Source organism: Hordeum vulgare, chromosome 2H (assembly GCF_904849725.1).
Source record: "Hordeum vulgare subsp. vulgare chromosome 2H, MorexV3_pseudomolecules_assembly, whole genome shotgun sequence".
In the NCBI taxonomy this organism is placed as follows: domain Eukaryota; kingdom Viridiplantae; phylum Streptophyta; class Magnoliopsida; order Poales; family Poaceae; genus Hordeum; species Hordeum vulgare.
Window position 1 is genome coordinate 330,542,382 of NC_058519.1, and position 19,284 is coordinate 330,561,665.

The 19,284-nt window shown below is 53.4% G+C and overlaps 1 protein-coding gene across 1 annotated transcript in view; it reads right to left on the bottom strand.

Annotated features, from left to right (window-relative positions):
• Nucleotides 1–14,834, bottom strand: part of LOC123426194 (indole-3-acetaldehyde oxidase-like) — a 59,811-nt gene extending 44,977 nt beyond the window's left edge. Inside the window, exons 1-2 of the mRNA XM_045109985.1 lie at nucleotides 14,610–14,834; nucleotides 12,734–14,500 (exon numbers count right to left, since the gene is read on the bottom strand). Of these exons, the coding sequence (XP_044965920.1) occupies nucleotides 12,734–14,500; nucleotides 14,610–14,769 (1,927 nt within the window). The 5' untranslated portion in view covers nucleotides 14,770–14,834. The remainder of the gene's footprint in view (nucleotides 1–12,733; nucleotides 14,501–14,609) is intronic.
• Nucleotides 14,835–19,284: the final 4,450 nt, after the last annotated feature.

Sequence of the window (19,284 nt, forward strand, 5' to 3'; positions counted from 1 at the left end):
GTCAAAACCATGCCAATTCAGCATGAAAACCGCTTTTGTGTATGGAAGGCCTGTCGTGGGTATAAGTCTGATAGTAGAAGTGTAGGGTACGAAAGGATGGGCAGAGCCTTAGCTACGGCGAGGATGTATGAGTTCAGGCCCCTCTACGGTGGAGGTAAAAGCCCTATGTCTCGGTGCTCTTGGGAGCTTAGTGTCGAGTGGATTATAGGATTACAGCAAGTGCCAACCCTTGCACCAGTGGGGAAGGGCGGCTTATATAGAGTGCGCTGCCCTTCTTAATGGCCCGGTGGTCAAGGGTGGAATAGTGGCGAATAAATGCCTACGTTACAGGTAACGTAAGCCTTAAATGCTAATAATCGTGTATGAAAACGTATGACCGTTGCCCTCCTGGGAGGTTATGATGTACAGAGTGGATTCCAGTCGGTACGTTAAATATGCTCCGAGTGGATCGTCGCCGACTAGACGATGGGGGCGTCCTTAGTTCAGTCGGAACTGTCTAAGGACCTTGTCTTCTATGAAGGGTAGTCCTTGGGTAGGACCTATAGGGCAGGCCTATGACCCTACCCTGGGACTATAACCCCATCATTAGTCCCCGAATGGATCGGGATTGGAACGATGAAGTGATGTCTGGAGTATGGATCCGACTGGTATGGAGGTGACTTTAGCGTTGTTTGCCTCGATCCATTTTATCCTTTCAACCAGTGATCCGAGTGAATATACCAGTGAAACGAACCATCAGGGACCGAGTGCTGCCGCGGAATCTTTCGACGTGACGGGTCAAACTGACAACGCCGGATTTTCCGGAATCCTCAAATTTCGGTTGCCGCGCGCTCAGCGGGGATGACGACATCGCCATCGAGTAGGTTTTGCCTCCTCGATTACCGCACCTTTATCTTCTCCACTAACCTCGCAGCGGCCGGTTGGGGGATAAGATCTTGGGTCCACCTGTTATTGACCCAGTCGAAAGCCTATTTAAGCCTGCCCGGCGGGATTTCCTGTTGCGCTGCTCATCCTCCTCTCATTAATCTCGCTCCTCCCGCAGCTCTCTGCACACCTCAAGCCTCCTCCTCCTCCTCCTCTGCGGATCCGTCGCCTTCGCCATGACGAAGGGGCAGACCAGCAAGCTCGAGTCGTAGAAGAAGAAGAAGAAGGGGGCGGCCCCTACTCAGCGGCGGCAGCGGGCGCTGCCGGCGGGTTGGATCCAAGGCGATTTCCTCCCCTCCTCGGTGACGGAGAACGACGTGCTGGAGCTGGTGGAGCATGGCATGATCGCCAACAAGTCCTGGAGGCTGCCGGAAGGCGAGACGGAGCCGGCACCGAAGGAGGGGGAGCGCGTTCTGCTGCTCAGCCATGTGTTCAGAGGCTTCTCCTTGCCTCCCCATCCTTTCTTCCGAGGTATCATGACTTACTTCGGGGCGCAGCTCCATCACTTTCCTCCGAACGCAATAGCCCACCTTGCTGCATTCGTCACCCTCTGCGAGTGCTTCATTGGATGTCCCCCCCACTGGGGGCTCTTTAAGTATGTCTTCTCCGCTAGATCCCAAACCGTCAAAAAGCTTAGCCAGTCGGACGATAAGACCCATATCCTCCAGCTCTGCGGGGGTTTAGGCTTCCAGAAGAAAACAAAGAGTAGCTATCCCTCCCTCCAGCTATCCGAGTCAGTTAGGAACTGGCAATCGTCCTGGTTCTATTGCCAGAACATTGCTTGTCCGAATGCTTCGAGTGGGTTGCCACCTTTTAGTTTAGACCGTCCGGGCCCTCCCAGGAAGCTTGCGCTCTCTAAGGGAGAAAGGATCCAGATCCAGCCTTTGGTCGACGCGCTGATAGCCGTCGTCCGTAAGGGAGTCACCGGCACGGACCTGCTGGAGACTTTTCTGGGTCGGCGCATCCAGCCGCTGCAGGCCCGACACCACGCCATGTGGCACTACGCGGGGCCTTCGGATTCCACTCGGTCTCATCCAGAGGACGTGAGCGGGGAGACTGTGAGTGCGTGGGTCCGCGGCATCACAGGCGCGTGTGATAACCCCGTGGGAGCCCGGCGGGTGAAGCCCTTCCGCGCCGAAAATCCTCCTCCGAATGAGGTGAGTACATCTTGTCGAGTGCTTTTAATCTTCTTAGCTTTATTGCTTTTCTTGTCCCGCTGACTGACGTTGCCGACTGTGTTTTGTGCAGGAGTGGACTAACTGGTATTCTGCAGTCTCGAACGGGAATCCAGCCAAGGAAGAGGAGGGCAGCCAGGAGGGCAGCGCGGATAGCGCCGAGTACGTCTCCGACAGTGGGGAGATGGAGGAGGAGTCGGAAGAGGAGGAGGAGGAGGAGGATGGGGAGCAGAGCTCGCCACCCTCACCACCAGAGCACCGAACCAAGCGCCGTCACGACCCCACTGCTCCGCCGGCTCCTCCCGCGGCCCCGAGTGCTCCACCAGCTCCTCCCGTGGCTCCGAGTGCTCGGAGCGTGAAGAGAGCCAGGGGTGCTTCTGCCGAGCCCGTGAACCAGCCGTCCAAGGTGGCCAAACCTAGTGGGCCTAAGCCTCGGAAAGCTTTGCCTCGGATGAGGATTGCTGTTCCGGTCGCCTCAGCGTAAGTGTCTTGTTCTTCTATCTTCCTTCGGTATCCGATTAAACTTCTATGTTTGGGAACTCATGCTTATCCGTCGAGTGGATTTCACTCAACAGAGCTGCTACTTCCGCCACCTCTCTGCCGCGCCAGGACGATGATCCCATGGACACAGATAATGTCGCCACGTCCCAGCAAGGTACGTTGTCACGACTCCGAGAGTTGTATTACTGTTTCGCGAGTGTTGTCTTCGACCTTGACCTTTTTCTGTAATTTCATTTTGTTCAGTCGGGCTTCCTTCGGAGGTGATCCATCTGGAGGACGACGACCAAAGGGGGTCGGAGCCGGCTTTGGCGCCTGTCCCTGGGGTTATCCCATCTGCTGCCAATCTCACCATGAACGTGCCGCCTACTGAGACGGTGCCGCCGACTGAGACGGTGGCCCTCACGGCGGAACCGACTGGAGCGGAGCTCGGGATGCCCAGGGAGTCTTCTGCTGCGCCGGGTCCGTCGGCTGGTCAATATGACGCCCGACGCCTCCCGGAGGATCAGGTAGGAGCTGCCAAGGACGCCATGGTGCAGGTGGAGCTGATGGTGGGCGACGCCAAGGGAGCGTATGATTCCATCGCGTCCCTATACAAGAAGAGCTTGGAGCTTCGGGACGACATCCGAGTAAGTGCGCTAGTAAGTGTTTACATTCCTCTTGGAACCCACTGGGTGTTACAGCGAGGTACTCGGATGCAATAGGTTACTTGTGCAGTGGGTTCACTCCGAGTGAACCCAGTGGGTGTAGTCCCCGAGACTTCTGCCGAGTGCTTGCACCGGCAGTTGTCTTTATATATATTTTCCGTAATCTGAACAGATCAGAGCTGATCTGCCCGAATGGTACCAGTGGGGGCATGCCGAGTGCACCCAGGAGGTGTAGTCCCCGAGAGTAGTGTTACTCGGGTCGAGAGATAGGAATCTCATTGCGTTGTTGGTTTGTTATGGAGCTCAATAGGGCCGACCTGTTCGAGCTTCATGCCAATGGGGTCACTCTCAGTGAACCCACTGGGTGTAGTCCCCGAGACCGCTGTCGATTGCTTGCATCGGCAGGGGTCTGATGAACTTTGAGCTTTGATTGTTTTGTCACATCTGTCGAGACTTTTTCCTTGTTGAATGTGGCTGATCCTTCCTTTGTGTCTCTTTGACAGAGGACTTGTGAAATGGGATCTGCGTACAATGCTCTGAAGGCTGAGAAGATTCAGCTTGCTGCGGACTTGGAGGTGGCCGTGAATGACCTGGCTGGCGTGAAGAAGGCTCTCGTTGACCGAGAGAAATCTTTGGAGGAATCCTTGGAGACCAACAAGGCACTGGTGGCCGAGGTAGACAAAATGAAGAAGGAGAGATCCGACTGGATGGCTCAGCTGAAGGTGATGAACACTCGTTACAGAGCGCAGGAGAACTACGTCAGCGACTGGGCGAGGAAGATGGTCGCACTGCTTGGCGGTAAGTTCTTGCCGAGTGTTTTTTGACTTTGGAGTTCACTCCGCGCTTATTTTCTGCTTGTCTTTTCTTTGCAGATTTCTGTTGGGCTGTTGAGGCTGAAGCAGCCGAGATTGAACGGTCGCTTGTTCTGAATGTTCCACTCGGCGATGAAGCCAACCGGGACATACTCCGAGCGCATTCTCGCCTTAACAGGGTGGGACCTTTCATTGGCCGCCTGAGAAAAGTTGTTGGCCGAATCGACAAGGAGCTGTGGCCAGAAGACGACTCCCGGAGCGAAATAGATGGGTTGATGACTCGGCTGGAGGACGTCCCAGGCAGAGTGCACGCATGGAAGAAGTCTGCCGCTCGGTGTGGTGCGGACGTGGCGCTATCTCTGGTCCGAGTGCACTGCAAGGAAGCCCGCGAAGAAAAGCTGAAGACGTTGCAGGTCGCCAACACCAAGAAGCTTCGATTCGAAGATTTCATGGAGACCTTCCTCGACACAGCCACTCGCATTGCGGACGGAATCGACCTCGACACCTTTGTGGAGCCTGCCAGTCCCGGTGACGCTTGAAAAAACTTTTATGGTGAACGCACATTTTCCTCGGTATGTCGAGTGGTACCTGTATTAAACTTTGGCCACTGCTATTGGCCGTCACATTCGTGGTTCGGTGTGGATAAACTTGATTCACACCGAGCCGACTGATCGTGGATCCAACTTGAATTCGAATCGGATCTTTTGCTCTTCTTTCGCTGAGTTTTTTTTTTTGACACGATTTTGGCTTGTGGTTTTTCTTTGGCGTCTCTTGGTGAAGCCAATGGCAAACATGCGGAGCATGTAGTTGTTAGTTGTCTTCACATCCACATGAGCCTCAATGAGGGTCTGCTAAGCCTCCGAGTGCGCACTCGGAGCGAGTTTTTACTTAGGCAACTCTGGGTCGCGGCTAAGTCCCCGAGTGTGACTGTTAGTGCGCACTCGGAGCGAGTTGTTACTTAGGCGACTCTGGGTCGCAGCTAAGTCCCCGAGTGTGACTGTTAGTGCGCACTCGGAGCGAGTTGTTACTCATGTAGTTGTCAGTTGTCTTCACATCCACATGAGTCTCAATGAGGGTCTGCTAAGCCTCCGAGTGTATCTCGAGCATACACTCGGAGCAAGCCTTTTACTTAGGCGACTCTGAGTCGCAGCTAAGTTCCCGAGTGTGACTTTTCGTGCACACTCGGAGTGAGTTGTTACTCATGTAGTTGTCAGTTGTCTTCACATCCACATGAGCCTCAATGAGGGTCTGCTAAGCCTCCGAGTGTATCTCGAGTATACACTCGGAGGAAGCATTTTTACTTAGGCGACTCTGAGTCGCAGCTAAGTTCCTGGGTGTGACTTTTCGTGCACACTCGGAGTGAGTTGTTACTCATGTAGTTGTCAGTTGTCTTCACATCCACATGAGCCTCAATGAGGATCTGCTAAGCCTCCGAGTGTATCTCGAGTATACACTCGGAGGAAGCTTTTTACTTAGGCGACTCTGAGTCTCAGCTAAGTTCCCGAGTGTGACTTTTCGTGTACACTCGGAGTGAGTTGTTTACTTAGGCGACTCTGGGTCGCAGCTAAGTTTCCGAGTGTGACTCTTAGTGCACACTCGGAGCGAGTTTGTACTTAGGCGACTATGGGTCGCAGCTAAGTCCCCATGTGTGACTCTTAGTGCATACTCGGAGCGAGTTTGTACTTAGGTGACTCTGGGTCGCAGCTAAGTCTCCGAGTGTGACTTTTAGTGCACACTCGGAGCGAGTTTGTACTTCGGCGACTCTGGGTCGCAGCTAAGCCCCCGAGTGTGACTTTTAGTGCACACTCGGAGTTAGTTTTTTAGACCGGAGTCTGCAAACGCGGAGGAATTTTGAATCGGCAAGAAATCAATCTGCTTTGTATTACTTCAATGATACTTTTTCTTTACATTGTCTCCATCGACGGTTACGTGTATAAGCGCTTCAGTAGATCTTCATTCCATGCTCGCGGCTCGTCCGTTTCCCTGTCGAGGTTGTAGAGTCGATATGCTCCGTTGTTCAGCACCTTAGAGATGATGAACGGTCCTTCCCAGGCGGGAGCCAACTTGTGTGGTCTCTGCTGATCCACTCGGAGCACCAGGTCGCCTGCTTGGAATGTGCGGCTCCTGACGTGCCGCGCGTGAAATCGCCGCAGATCTTGTTGATAAATTGTTGAACGGATCAGTGCCATCTCGCGCTCTTCTTCTAGAAGATCCACTCCGTCTTGCCTGGCTTGCTCTGCTTCGGCTTCGGAGAAGAGTTCGACTCGTGGAGAGTTGTGAAGCAAGTCACTCGGAAGGACTGCCTCTGCTCCATAAACAAGGAAGAACGGGGATCGCCCTGTCGATCTATTCGGAGTTGTGCGGAGGCCCCACAACATCGAAGGCAGCTCGGTGACCCATGCGCCGACGGCATGTCCAACTTCTCGCAGGAGTCGAGGCTTCAACCCTTGAAGAATAAGTCCATTCGCCCGCTTTGCTTGCCCGTTTGTTTGGGGGTGCACCACGGATGCAAAATCCACTCGGATACCTTAGCCTGTGCAAAAATCTTTGAACCTGTCCGAGTCAAAGTTTGTGTTATTGTCGGTGACTATGTTGTGCGGAACCCCGTATCTGGCGATGATGTCTCAGATAAATTTGATGGTCGTAAGGGCATCAAGCTTCTTGATGGGCTTGGCTTCAATCTACTTGATAAACTTGTCGACTGCTACCAGCAGATGAGTGAATTCTCCTTGGCCTGTTCTGAATGGTCCGACTGTATCTAATCCCCACACGGCGAATGGCCAAACAAGAGGAATTGTCTTCAGCGCAGACGTTGACTTGTGGGACTTGTTTGAATAGAACTGACAGCCTTCACAATGGTCGACCATATCTTTTGCCATTTCATTCGCCTGCAACCAGAAGAAACCAGCTCTGAATGCTTTGGCAATGATTGCCCTTGAGGAGGCATGATGACCGAAGGTTCCCAAGTGAATTTCTTCCAAGATTAACTGTCCCTCCTCAGGGGAGATACACCGCTGAAGGACGCTTGAAACACTTTTCCTGTACAACTGGCCATTAATGACGGTGAAGGACTTCGACCTGCGGACGATCTGCCTAGCTTAGACTTCGTCTTCTGGTAACTCTGGCCTCGGGATGTACGCAACGAGCGGCACAGTCCATTCGGAAATGACAGCTAGAATCTCCATGATCAAATCAACCACAGCGGGGACCTCGACTTCAGTCGGATCTGTTGAGCTCTTCGGTTGTACTGGTTCCTCTGTAAAAAGGATCTTCTTTCACCGAGGGGAGGTGTAGGTGCTCGAGGCAGACATCACTCGGGACCGGTCTCGGAGTGGATCCAAGTTTTGCCAATTCATCTGCTACTTGGTTTTTCAGTCGGGGAACATGGTGAAGTTCCAGACCTTCAAACTTCTTCTCGAGCTTCCTTACTGCGTTACAGTATGCAGTCATGGTGGGGTTCCTTACATCCCATTCCTTCATTACTTGATTAACCACCAGATCTGAGTCGCCTTAGACCATCAGGCGACGGACGCCGAGTGTGATGGCCATGCGCAACCCGTAAAGGAGAGCTTCGTACTCTGCTTCGTTGTTGGAAGAATCAAAATGTATCTGCAACACATACTTGAGTTTATCATCTTTTGAGGATATGATCACTACGCCGGCGCCGGAGCCATTCAACATCTTGGACCCATCGAAGAACATGGTCCAATGAGCCGAGTAGATGTGAGTCGGTTGCTGTTGTTCTACCCATTCTACTATGAAGTCAGCCAGAGCTTGAGACTTTATAGCTTTCTTGGCTTCGAACTTGATGTCGCAGTATAGCATCTCCATTGCCCACTTTGCCACTCGGCCTGATGCGTCCCGATTGTGGAGAATTTCCGACAACGGAGCATCAGATATGACAGACACCGAGTGGTATTGGAAATAATGAGTCACCTTCTTTGCAGTCATGTAGATCCCATAGATAAGCTTCTGATAATGGGGATACCTGTGCTTGGAAGGAGTCAGGACTTCGGAGACATAATATACTGGCCGCTGAACCTTGTACGCTTTGCCTTCTTCGCGTTCGACTGTCAGAACGGTGTTGACGACTTGATTTGTAGCCGCGATGTACAGAAGAATGGGTTCTTTACTAAGCGGGGCAGTAAGAACCGGCTGGGTGGAAAGCAAGGCTTTGAGGTCGTCGAATGCAATTTGGGCTTCGTCTGTCCACTCGAAGGAATCTGACTTCTTCATGAGTCGGTACAGAGGTAACGCCTTCTCGCCGAGTCGAGCGATAAATCTGCTCAAAGCCGCTAGGCAACCTGTGAGCCTTTGAACATCATGTATTCTTACCGGCCGCTCCATTCGGACAATGGTCCCGATCTTTTCGGGGTTGACATCGATCCCTCGTTCGGAAACGAAGAAACCGAGTAACTTCCCGTCCCGATCTTTTCGGGGTTGACATCGATCCCTCGTTCGGAAACGAAGAAACCGAGTAACTTCCCGCTGGGAACGTCGAATGAACATTTGGCTGGGTTGAGCTTGATATCGTACCTACGTAGGTTGGCGAATGTTTCTGCCAAGTCAGTCAGCAGGTCGGAACCTTTGCGTGACTTGACTACGATATCGTCCATATATGCCTCCACATTTCGATCGATCTGGTCAAGGAAGCATTTTTGGATCATGCGCATAAAAGTTGCTCCTGCATTCTTCAAACCGAAAGGAATAGTGATGTAACAGAAACACCCGAATGGGGTGATGAAGGTTGTTTTTAATTCATCCGGACCATACAGACGGATCTGATGATAGCCCGAATAGGCATCAAGGAAGGATAAACGCTCGCAACCCGCAGTCGAATCAACAATTTGATCAATGCGGGGGAGCGGGAAGTGATCTTTCGGACAGACCTTATTGAGATGCTTGAAATCGATGCACATACGGAGAGACTTGTCCTTCTTGGGCACCATGACAACATTAGCGAGCCACTCGGAGTGGTGTACCTCGCGAATGAAGTTGGCCGCCAAAAGTTTAGCCACCTCCTCTCCGATTGCCTTCCTCTTGTGCGCGGCGGACCGACGCAGGCGTTCTCGGACAGGCCGAGCAGCAGGATCCACATGCAGTCGGTGCTCAGCCAACTCCCTGGGTACACCTGGCATGTCAGCAGGCTTCCATGCAAAAATGTCCCAGTTCTCACGGAGGAATTGGATGAGCTCGGCTTCCTATTTTAGATCAAGGGTGGTGGAGATGTTTGTCGAGGCGGCAGTGTCGTCCGTCGGATGGATGCTGACTTTCTTCGTGTCTCCCGCCGACTGGAATGCGGACTCGGAAGCTGGCTTCTTTGAACGCATCAGGTCAGCGGGGTCGGCGGTCTTCTTGTACTCATCCAGCTCGAGAATAGCCATCTGCTGATCAGCAATCCTCGACCCCTGCTGCAGACACTCCTCGGCCCGCTGCCGATTGCCTGTGACCGTAATCACACCTTTGGGACCTGGCATCTTCAGCTTCAAATAGACGTAACATGAACGGACCATGAAACGCGTAGACGTCGGACGGCCCAGAATCGCATGGTATGCACTCTGGAAGTCCACCACCTCGAATGTCAGCTTCTCCTTGCGAAAGTTCTTGTCAGAGCTGAAGACGACATCCAACGCGATCTGGCCGAGTGATTTGGCATTTCGTCCTGGGACGACTCCGTGGAACTGCATACTGCTCTCGCTAAGTTTGGACATCGGAATGCCCATTCCCTTGAGAGCGTCGGCGTACATGATGTTCAAGCCGCTGCCGCCGTCCATGAGGACTTTGCGCAGCCTGACTCCTTCCACCACCGGGTCGACGACCAGAGCTTGCCTCCCTGGGGTCGGTACGTGTGCTGGATGGTCTGACTGATCAAAGGTGATCGTAGTCTGTGACCACTTGAGGAACGTAGGGGTGGATGGGGTTGCCATGTTCACCTCCCTGTTAACCAGCTTCAGTCGACTCTTGTTTTCCACATCAGCAAAAATCATCAGCGTTGCATGGACTTGGGGTAATGGATCCTCCTTGTCCTCATCATCCTGCTCGGTGTCCTTTTCACTCGGCTGTCCTTCACCGAATCCTTGGATCAGGAGGCGACACTGCCGAGTGGTATGCTTCGGCAATATGGCATTGCCTTCTTCGTCCATCTTCGTGTGGATCGGACACGGTTGATCCAAGATGGAATTTCCTGACTGCCTCTTCTTGGGGGTGTACTGAGCTTTCCCCTTGCCTTTGAACTTGGCATTTGTAACGGCTGTTGCCTCTGCCTGCGGAGTGGATTGACCCTTCTGCTTCTGCTTCCGATTGTTGTTCCCATCTCCATCGGCGACTGACTTATGCTTGCCGCTACGTATGCGGTCCTCCTCTTCGCCATTTGCATAGCGCGCGGCTATCTCCATCATCTTGCTCATGGAGATGTCATCTGTCCGACCGAACTTCAGGTACAGATCCCTGTACCGCACGCCTGCCTTGAAGGCGCAGACTGCTTGATGCTCCATGACGTTCTCCACCGTGTGGTAGAGGGTCGTCCAGCACTGGATGAAATCGCGCAAGGGCTCGTTCTGCTTCTGGACGCAGTGTTGGAGCTCCACGAGACCAGCAGGGCGTTTGCGCGTGCCCTCGAAGGTCCTGATGAAGACTCGGGACAGATCTGCCCAGCTGTAGATGCTTGACGGAGCCAACTGGTTTAGCCAAGCTCGCGCCGAGCCGTCGAGCATCAGGGGGAGATGTTTCATGGCGACATGGTCATCTCCGCCACCGATCTGGACCGCCAATCTGTAGTCGTCCAACCAAGTTTCTGGCTTGGACTCTCCTGTGAACTTGCTAATTCCCGTCGCCAATCGGAAGTTGGGAGGGATGTCAGCTGAACGGATGGCCCGACTGAAGCACTCGGGGCCGGAGACAACGGTCATGCTTCCACTCGGACGGTCTCTATCGTAACCATCACGGTGAGCTCGACTTCTGTCGACCTTCTTCTGGGCGATGTACCCTCCTGCGTCAGGCCTTGGATCATGCGCGTCACCGCCCGAATGGCGATCATCGTGATGCCGGGTCCCGTAAGGCCCACCCCGCGAAGGGGTACGCGAACGGCGACGATCTTCTGGATGAGACCGAATGGGAAGCGGATTCCGACTCGGGTCCCTGGAACGGCTGCCTCCTCTGCGCCGCTGATGAGAGTCGAGACTGAAAACCGACCGATGCGTGTTCGCGTGAACAGAACTGTTGTGGATCCTGTTGTGCGACTGGGAGACCGCCGAATTTTGCTGCTGCGCCGTATGCAACAGGGCACGGATCTGCTCGATCCCTCCATCAGCCTCTGAATCAGTCGGCTGGAGAGAATCGGCTATCCTGATAGCCGCAACCAAGTTGAGGATGGGTGTGCGGAACACCTCGACGTTGCTCTGGCGAGTGCGTCGACTGGTAGAATGATGGTGTTGACGAGCGCCGGATGATTCTCCGACCTCATGCTCGTTCCGACCAGTCCGGAGGGGACTTTCATGGGAATCGGCCATGAGAACTTCGGCTGCAGGCCCGCGACCCGGATACTCGGAAGGTAGCTCAGTCGGAACTGAGTCCAAGCACTGGGATGGCGGCGGGACCACAACCGATTCGAGCACCGCCACTTGAGAGGACGCGATCTGTCGCGCCTGGGCGTGTCGCACCCAACGCTGGAGCCGTGGACGACGGGATCGCTGGTTGCGGCGCGTGACGGGGGCGAGGATCGACACCGGGGTCGATGGCTGGAGAAGAAGAACACCGCAGGAACTGGCACGGAAGTGCGTACCCCGCAACTGGGAAGCGCCTCGACGTCGAGGACGCATCCCGAAGCCATGCCGAATCGTCGGCGATGAAGGAGAGGGCACCGAAGAGGATCTCATGACCCATGCACAGATCTCCGCCAGACGACATGACGAAAAGATGAAATCGCAAACTCGCCGGAAGTCGATTAGACGCCTGCCCCAAGGTGGGCGCCAACTGTCGTGGGTATAAGTCTGACAGTAGAAGTGTAGGGTACGAAAGGATGGGCAGAGCCTTAGCTACGACGAGGATGTATGAGTTCAGGCCCCTCTACGGTGGAGGTAAAAGCCCTACGTCTCAGTGTTCTTGGGATCTTAGTGTCGAGTGGATTATAGGATTACAGCAAGTGCCAACCCTTGCACAAGTGGGGAAGGGCGGCTTATATAGAGTGCGCTGCCCTTCTTAATGGCCCGATGGTCAAGGGTGGAATAGTGGCGAATAAATGCGTACGTTACAGGTAACATAAGTCTTAAATGCTAATAATGGTGTATGAAAACGTATGACCGTTGCCCTCCTGGGAGGTTACGATGTACAGAGTGGATTCCAGTCGGTACGTTAAATATGCTCCGAGTAGATCGTCGCCGACTGGATGATGGGAGTGTCCTTAGTTCAGTCGGAACTGTCTAAGGACCTTGTCTTCTATGAAGGGTAGTCCTTGGGTAGGACCTATAGGGCAGGCCTATGACCCTACCCTGGGACTATAACCCCATCAAGGCCTAAACTAATCCAGTTTGAGAAGTTAAGGGACTAATACTTGCCTGTTTTAGAGTTGAGAGGCCATTTCTACTTTCGAGAGAATTCAGGGACGAAAGTATACTTCTCCCTTTTGCCTTACCTAAGTTCAAGATTTCCAACTGCTACAAAAAAAATGTAAAGCTCGTACCAGAGGCTTGGAGTTCTGCTCCAACTTTCTTGGCTGGTATGCCAACTGGGAGATAATCTTTACTGATTTCAACAATCTGTTTGGAAGATTCAAGTATGTGGTCATTGCTATGCAGACCAGATTTCACACTATTTGTCTCCTTAAGTGACAAATCAATATCTGCACTGGGTGGACAATTTGGATTTCCATTGGTACCAGAAGCTACATGGTCATTTAGACAGGCTGATCTTGCAGGCTTCACATTTTGTTTGGTCGTCTGGTAAAGAAAAGTAAATAGAAAGGCAACTGACAAGCTTGTTCTATAAGCAGAATGTGTTGTGCCTTCTTTTGGAACAATGCTTTTCTTAAGAACGTTGCATGCTTCAAGTACGACTGATGCACTAATGGGTTTACCAACTAAGTACTTCTCAACGTCTCTAGCCCTGATAGCATGTTGGGTTCCATATGCACCAAAAGCTAAATGTAAATTTGCCAGTATTAAGCTTCCTGAACTTTCATCTGAGGAGATTTGAGCAAAGAAAGCGGAGTTAAGGTAAGCAACTGCATTTCCAAGAGGACGTGGAGCAGCTCGGTATGTCTCAAATAGCAGTGAACTTTCTGTCTTATCTCCTGTCATATTTACAAACCCAGCACTTGATGAGACATTGTCAGGAGTACAATGAGGAACATATATGCTTAAGAGTAGTGTCTTGTAATCACATGGTGGCATTTCCAGGAACTCATCCAACGTGACATTCAATTTTTCTGCTGATACCTGGATACACACTGACGAACCAGCAGCAAGAAGAATAGTTGCAATATCAGAGGGAAATTCGTCCCTCTGCGCCATCACCAAATTTCCACCCAAGGTTGCCGTGTTCCGAACATAATGAGAGGACACCTTTTCCATGTGATCAGCAATCTTACCAAAGATCACATCCTTGCAGTAATCACCTTCTCGTCTTAAAATCTCAATAACCCGAGTGATCGATGTTGCAGCTCCAATTTGAACACCCTCGGCATCCTTGGATACTGAATTCAACTCTGGGATGTCTCTCAGGTCAATGTAGCTACCATACATCTCTGCCTCCCTGTAAACCCCAGAAGAGGTGTTGCCCGCGACCACCTTTGTGCCACTTCCATCCAACGACACGGAAGCTATCAGCTTGTAGTACTCCTCCACACTCCGAGGTCGATGCCAAGAGCTGTCGCTCCCCTCCATTACCGTAGCCGACAAACACGTATCAATCCTCAGAGAGGCTCTGATCTCGGCCTTGAGAAATTCCGGGAACGCACCAATGCTCCCCTCCTTGTACGGTGGCAATTTGTCGACATGCGCGTCTCCCTTTTTCCAGAAGGAGCTGAGACCAAGGTCCTCCAAATCGACGTCTGCCGCGAAGCTCTTGCAGGCGTCGGCAATGGGGCGGTAACCCGTGCAGCGGCACAGGTTACCCGCGACGGCGCGCTCCGCGTCAGCCGACGTGAGCCTCGAGAATCCCTCCCGCGGAGGCGGACCGGACCCCTTGCCCTCTGCGGCGGCTAGCGCGGCGGCGAGGGACATGCACATCCCGGGCGTGCAGAAGCCGCACTGCGAGGCGTGGAAGCCCGCGAGGCGCGCGTGCACGGCGTGGAGCCCATCGCGGCTGTTCCCGAGCCCCTCGGTGGTGGTGACCGCGCGGTGGTGGAGGCCGTGCACAAGGGTCAGACAGGAGCTCACGGCGGCGTGGGAGACCTGGTCGGCCGCCGCGTCGTACGTGGAGAGCAGCACTACGCAGGCGCCGCACCCACCTGCAACCAAGTCCGAATGAAAACCCGCATTAACCTGGAAAGGCGACGGCGACTGCCTCTGCCTAGGAGGAGGAGAGGAAGGGGGTAAGTGCAAAGTGACGGTGCGTACCTTCGCCGCAGCCGAGCTTGGGGCCGGTGAAGCGGGTGCGGGTGCGGAGGAAGTCGAGGAGGGTGGCGCCCGGGTCGTCGCCACCGCGGACGTCGAAGCGTTGGCCGTTGACGGCAAAGACCGCCGCGGACGGCGGCTGCTGTGGCGTCGAGGAAGCCATCGCGCGGAGGCGAAGGAGGGGGGAGATTTGCGTGCCGGAATCCAATTCCCATGTGCTCGATCTCTTACTTATCTACCGAGCCTTCCACCCTTCCGCGTCGCAGTCTTGTCACTGTCTGTCTCGGCTCTGAAATTCCAAACAGAGAAGAGAACAACCGACGGTGACACGCGAGAGCATGTGTCGCCTCCCCCGACCCAGAGCTGGCCAAACGGACCGGCATAACCTGCCCACGCAAGTTTATTAGTCGTGTCGTGTCGGCCCGTGGGCTACGCCTCTAGGTCCAGGCATGGCTTGGTTATTAAACGGGTCGGTATATTAGTTCGATTAACGCGTTGAGTTGCATATTTTTAGCTTTATTAGGTCATACATATATATATTAAAAATATATATAAAAAATGGGTCGTGTCGTGCCGCCCCGCGTGTCCAACCTCCAGACACAGGCACAGTCCGAGGCGTGCTTCGTGCCGGGCCCGAACACGATTAGCCCGTGCCGGACCGGGCCCGTGTCATGCCAGGCACGCGGGTTGTCGGACCGGCCCGTTTGGTCAGATCTACCCCGACCCCGGCGGCGTTGGTGCGGTTGTGCTTGAGAGATGTGTCGTGGTGGCTATAGGTGGGGCCAACGGATAGGATGAGCGGCGCATGGGTGGAGTTGTTTGGCATCACTTGATTGACTCGATCAATATTTTAACTATATCAACACGTGAAAGAATATTTCAAAAATGAAAACGTTTCTACATGGTGCGCCGGACGCACGCGGGCCTCGGTATCCTTTTTCATCGTGCACTAGCTTCCCTTAGCCCACCGTCCCTGCTTTTCCCCTTTTCTACCTCGCATTCACCGGTGTTGCAACCGGCAAGCAGCACGGCGAGGAGCGACTAGCAATGACGGTTTTTGAGAGCGCCTCCGGACAGATCTGCGTTGTTCCTTCAAGCCGGCGTGTCTCCCCTGTCGGATCTCGTCTGTCGGTTGTCATGCAGTCGCATTGGATGCCATCGGTGTTGGAGACGAGCTATGACACATACACGATGTTGCAACCGGCGACAAAAAAGCTTCAACCAGCGATCGAAAATGCTACAACCGGCATTGTCGAAAGCTTCAACCAGAGACGATGGGAATCAATGGCCACCCACCATGCAACCGCGAAAGCTGTAATCGGTGATGAAAAAAGCTTCAACCGGCTAGAAAAAAGCTTCAACTGACGATATAAAAAGCATCAACGGCGACAGCGAAACACAAAAAACTACAATCGTTAACATAAAAGATTCAACCATATGTTTGAAAAGCTTCAACCACAGACCGGCGAGAAAAAAGCCTTTCATTTTTGCTACAACCTGCAACGAAAATAGCTTCAACCGTTGTGGACAAAGCTTCAAGCGACATGAAAAAAAGTTTCAACCAAAGTGAAAAAAGCTTCAATTGGAGTCCCGGGGGTACAAGCTTGTGCACGCGCGAGCATCGACGGCGACGAGCAGCGAGCAGCGGGGGGCATGAGGGTGTTGCGACGAGCAGTGACGACGGGGGAGAGGATGGGGTGCTCGTGCGGAAGGAGGTCGGAAGCGCTGGGTGGTGCTCCGACACAGAGCGGACGAGATACCAGATGTGACGGCTATTGGAGCTCAGATCTAACGGTTGTTGCCCGACCGGCCGAAGCGTTCGCGCCGGCGCGCCGGCGCAGAGCGATGCCCTTTCAAAAAAGAAAAAACAGGGTGAAAGACGAGAACACGAAGGCGAAGCGGGTGTCCCTGTGCACGCGCGGCGTTTTCGATAATGTACTCCCGCTCGTCGAGTACTGCAAAGCTAGTGGGTAGCCACACGCGCGCCGTCCCAGTCCAAGCGATTAGACCAACTCCACCCGTCCGACCCAAATGGATGGCTATTTTGTCTGCTTTTTATCTATTTAGGTCAGCCCACCGAACACAAACGTCCGCTTCGACGTTTGGATCGACGTATGCACCCAACGCTGGTCCTATCATTTTTGCCGGCGTGTGAAAAAAATAAAGCATTTCTAAAAATAATAAACAAGCATTAATTAAACATTAAAAGTCGGCCACGAAGGTCGGTGAGAGTCCACGCGTCCCAGTTACGTTAATTAAACATAAAAAATCTAAACTATGAGGCAGCCCTACGCGTCGGCGTCGACGTCGGGGCCGGTGAGGTCGACCAGCGTAAGCGCAGGGCCGGCCCACAGAAACGCCGTGTTCGAGAGCGTAGCTGCGTGCGCCTCCGTCCTGTGTCGCACCGATGCGGGTTGTGCTGGGGACGGTGGCAGCGCAGCACAGGCGCGCTCCTCCTCCTCCACCTCCTGTCGTTCCTCCTCCGCCTCCTTCTGCAGCTTCAGCTGTCGACGGCTTTCGCCGTGCTCCGCCCGCAGGTGGTGCGCTTTCAGTGCAGGAGGTAGGCTTCATCCTGCTCCGGTGTCGCGCCCAACCAGATGGGCGGTGCACTAACCCACTCGCGGACCCAAGTGGTCCACTCGTAGACCTCCTCGCGGACCCAGCTGGTCCACTCGTAGACCTGACCCAAGTGCGGAGGTGGCACGACGTAGTAGCCGGTGACCGACGACGCGATGGCCTCCGCAAGCCGTTGTTGGTACGCCGCCTCCTCCTCGTCGGCCTTGCGCCGCTCTTCCTCCTTGCTCTCACGGAGAACAGCTGCCAACGCCGCTTGGTAGGCGGCCTCAACCTCTTGGTCCTCCATGCTGACGATGGGCAGGGATGGTGGAGGGCCTCCTGGTTGCACGCCACGCCGGTGCTACTCCTCGTGCTCGACGGCGAACCAGAGATCCCAGTGAGGAGAGTCGGTCGCGTAGGCAGGGTTGAGCCGCTGCTCCGGCGTCAGTAGACGCCGACGGCAACTCACCTCCTCTGCGTGCAACCGCGCCGACCGCGGTACGGCCGGCACCGGGATCATCTCCGGGTCGAGATGCCAGTGGTGCGGGAGGGTTACATAGGGGTACGACAGCGGGACGCGGTGCTCCCAGTGCCACCGCACTTGGTGCATTGGGACGCTGACACGCTGGCGAGGCCGGCGGGAAGACGCGTGGGGGAGATCGCGCGGGGGTAGACGAGGGCCTTGCCCTTGTTTTAGAAGGTGCCGGCCATGTCACGCGGTGCTAGGGTTTGGTCGCCGACGAGGTGGAGAGATGGGGACGGGTGGGTTCTGGAAGTAGATGAGGCGGAACCCACCGCACACGCGGATTAAAATGGTCGACCGCGGCCGCTGACGCGTGGGCCCTAGGTGGGCGTCATCATAAATTTTGTTGATCGCAGGTGGTGGGGGCGGACACACAGAGGGCGCGCGCGCGTCCACTTTGCGTCTGCGCCGACGCATTTCAGTCCCAAATTTGAGTCGGAAATGGATCGGCACGGACGCGAAGCGGACACGTTTTGTCAATGGGTCAGCACGTTGGGACATCTGTTTTGTTCAAGCGGCCCCAAACGGATGACGACACACGAAATAGGTCGCCTCTTTGGAGTTTCTGTTAGATGCATGCACGTACGGTCGTTGGATCTAGGATTTTTTTTGTTGTTTTCTCTTCAAAAATCGAATCTGATGACGCGAGCGGAGAACAAAAGCAGCGGCGCTGCTGGCACTCACCATGGATGAGCAAACGACTAACCTTGAAGCATCTTTGATGATTTATCGTGTGGTCGGAGTTGTGCTTGCCCTTATGTCGCGAGCTTGTTTTCGACGAGCTCGGGCCACCTCCCGTGTTGTCGGGTGCACCAACGAACGCGGTGCACTCTCATCTCTCCACAGCCCCTCGCACACAAAACCATCGCATGTAGACGAAATCGACGCTCTTCGTCGTAGATTTTGGTCACCGCGTTTAACCGCTAGCAATACTGACGTGGCCATTTATTAGGCGCTAAACACCATAGTAAGTTTAGCACTAACGACTTTCCTTGGCTCGCTGAAAAGTGGGCCCCGCCCTCCGTTAATTTGAGTTAGATTGTAATTAAACTTTTTTAGAGAATGTGTCACTAACAGATGGGTCCCACTAGTCAGGTTTGACCCCATTGACCCATGTTGACCTGCTGACATAGTAATTGCTTTTTGGATATTAGATAAATCTAAAATACTTGACTTATTTTCAAATTTTTGTCTAAACTTCAAAAAATCATAGAAATTCAACCATAACTTAGATAGAAATAATTTAGATATGGAAAGTGTTCACAAAAATCCAATCTTTCCATCTATACCATTGTCATGCATGTTTGAACAAATTAAGTTGATGGATAGGATAATTCAATCAAGGAAAAAAATTTGTTGTTGCCACTCTAGCTTTTGCCAATTTTCCTTATGTTACTCTAGATTTTGACATTTCACTTTTGCCACTCTTAGCTTTTGCGAATTATCATAATTGCCATTTTGTGAGATAAAGAAAAAAAATTTAGAGTGGCAATTGTGACAAATTTTCCAAGCTAAGAGTGTCAAAAGTGAAACAAAATCATTTTGCTTTTGCCACGGAATGGAAATTGTGATAATTGTCAGAAGCTAAGAGTGGTAAAA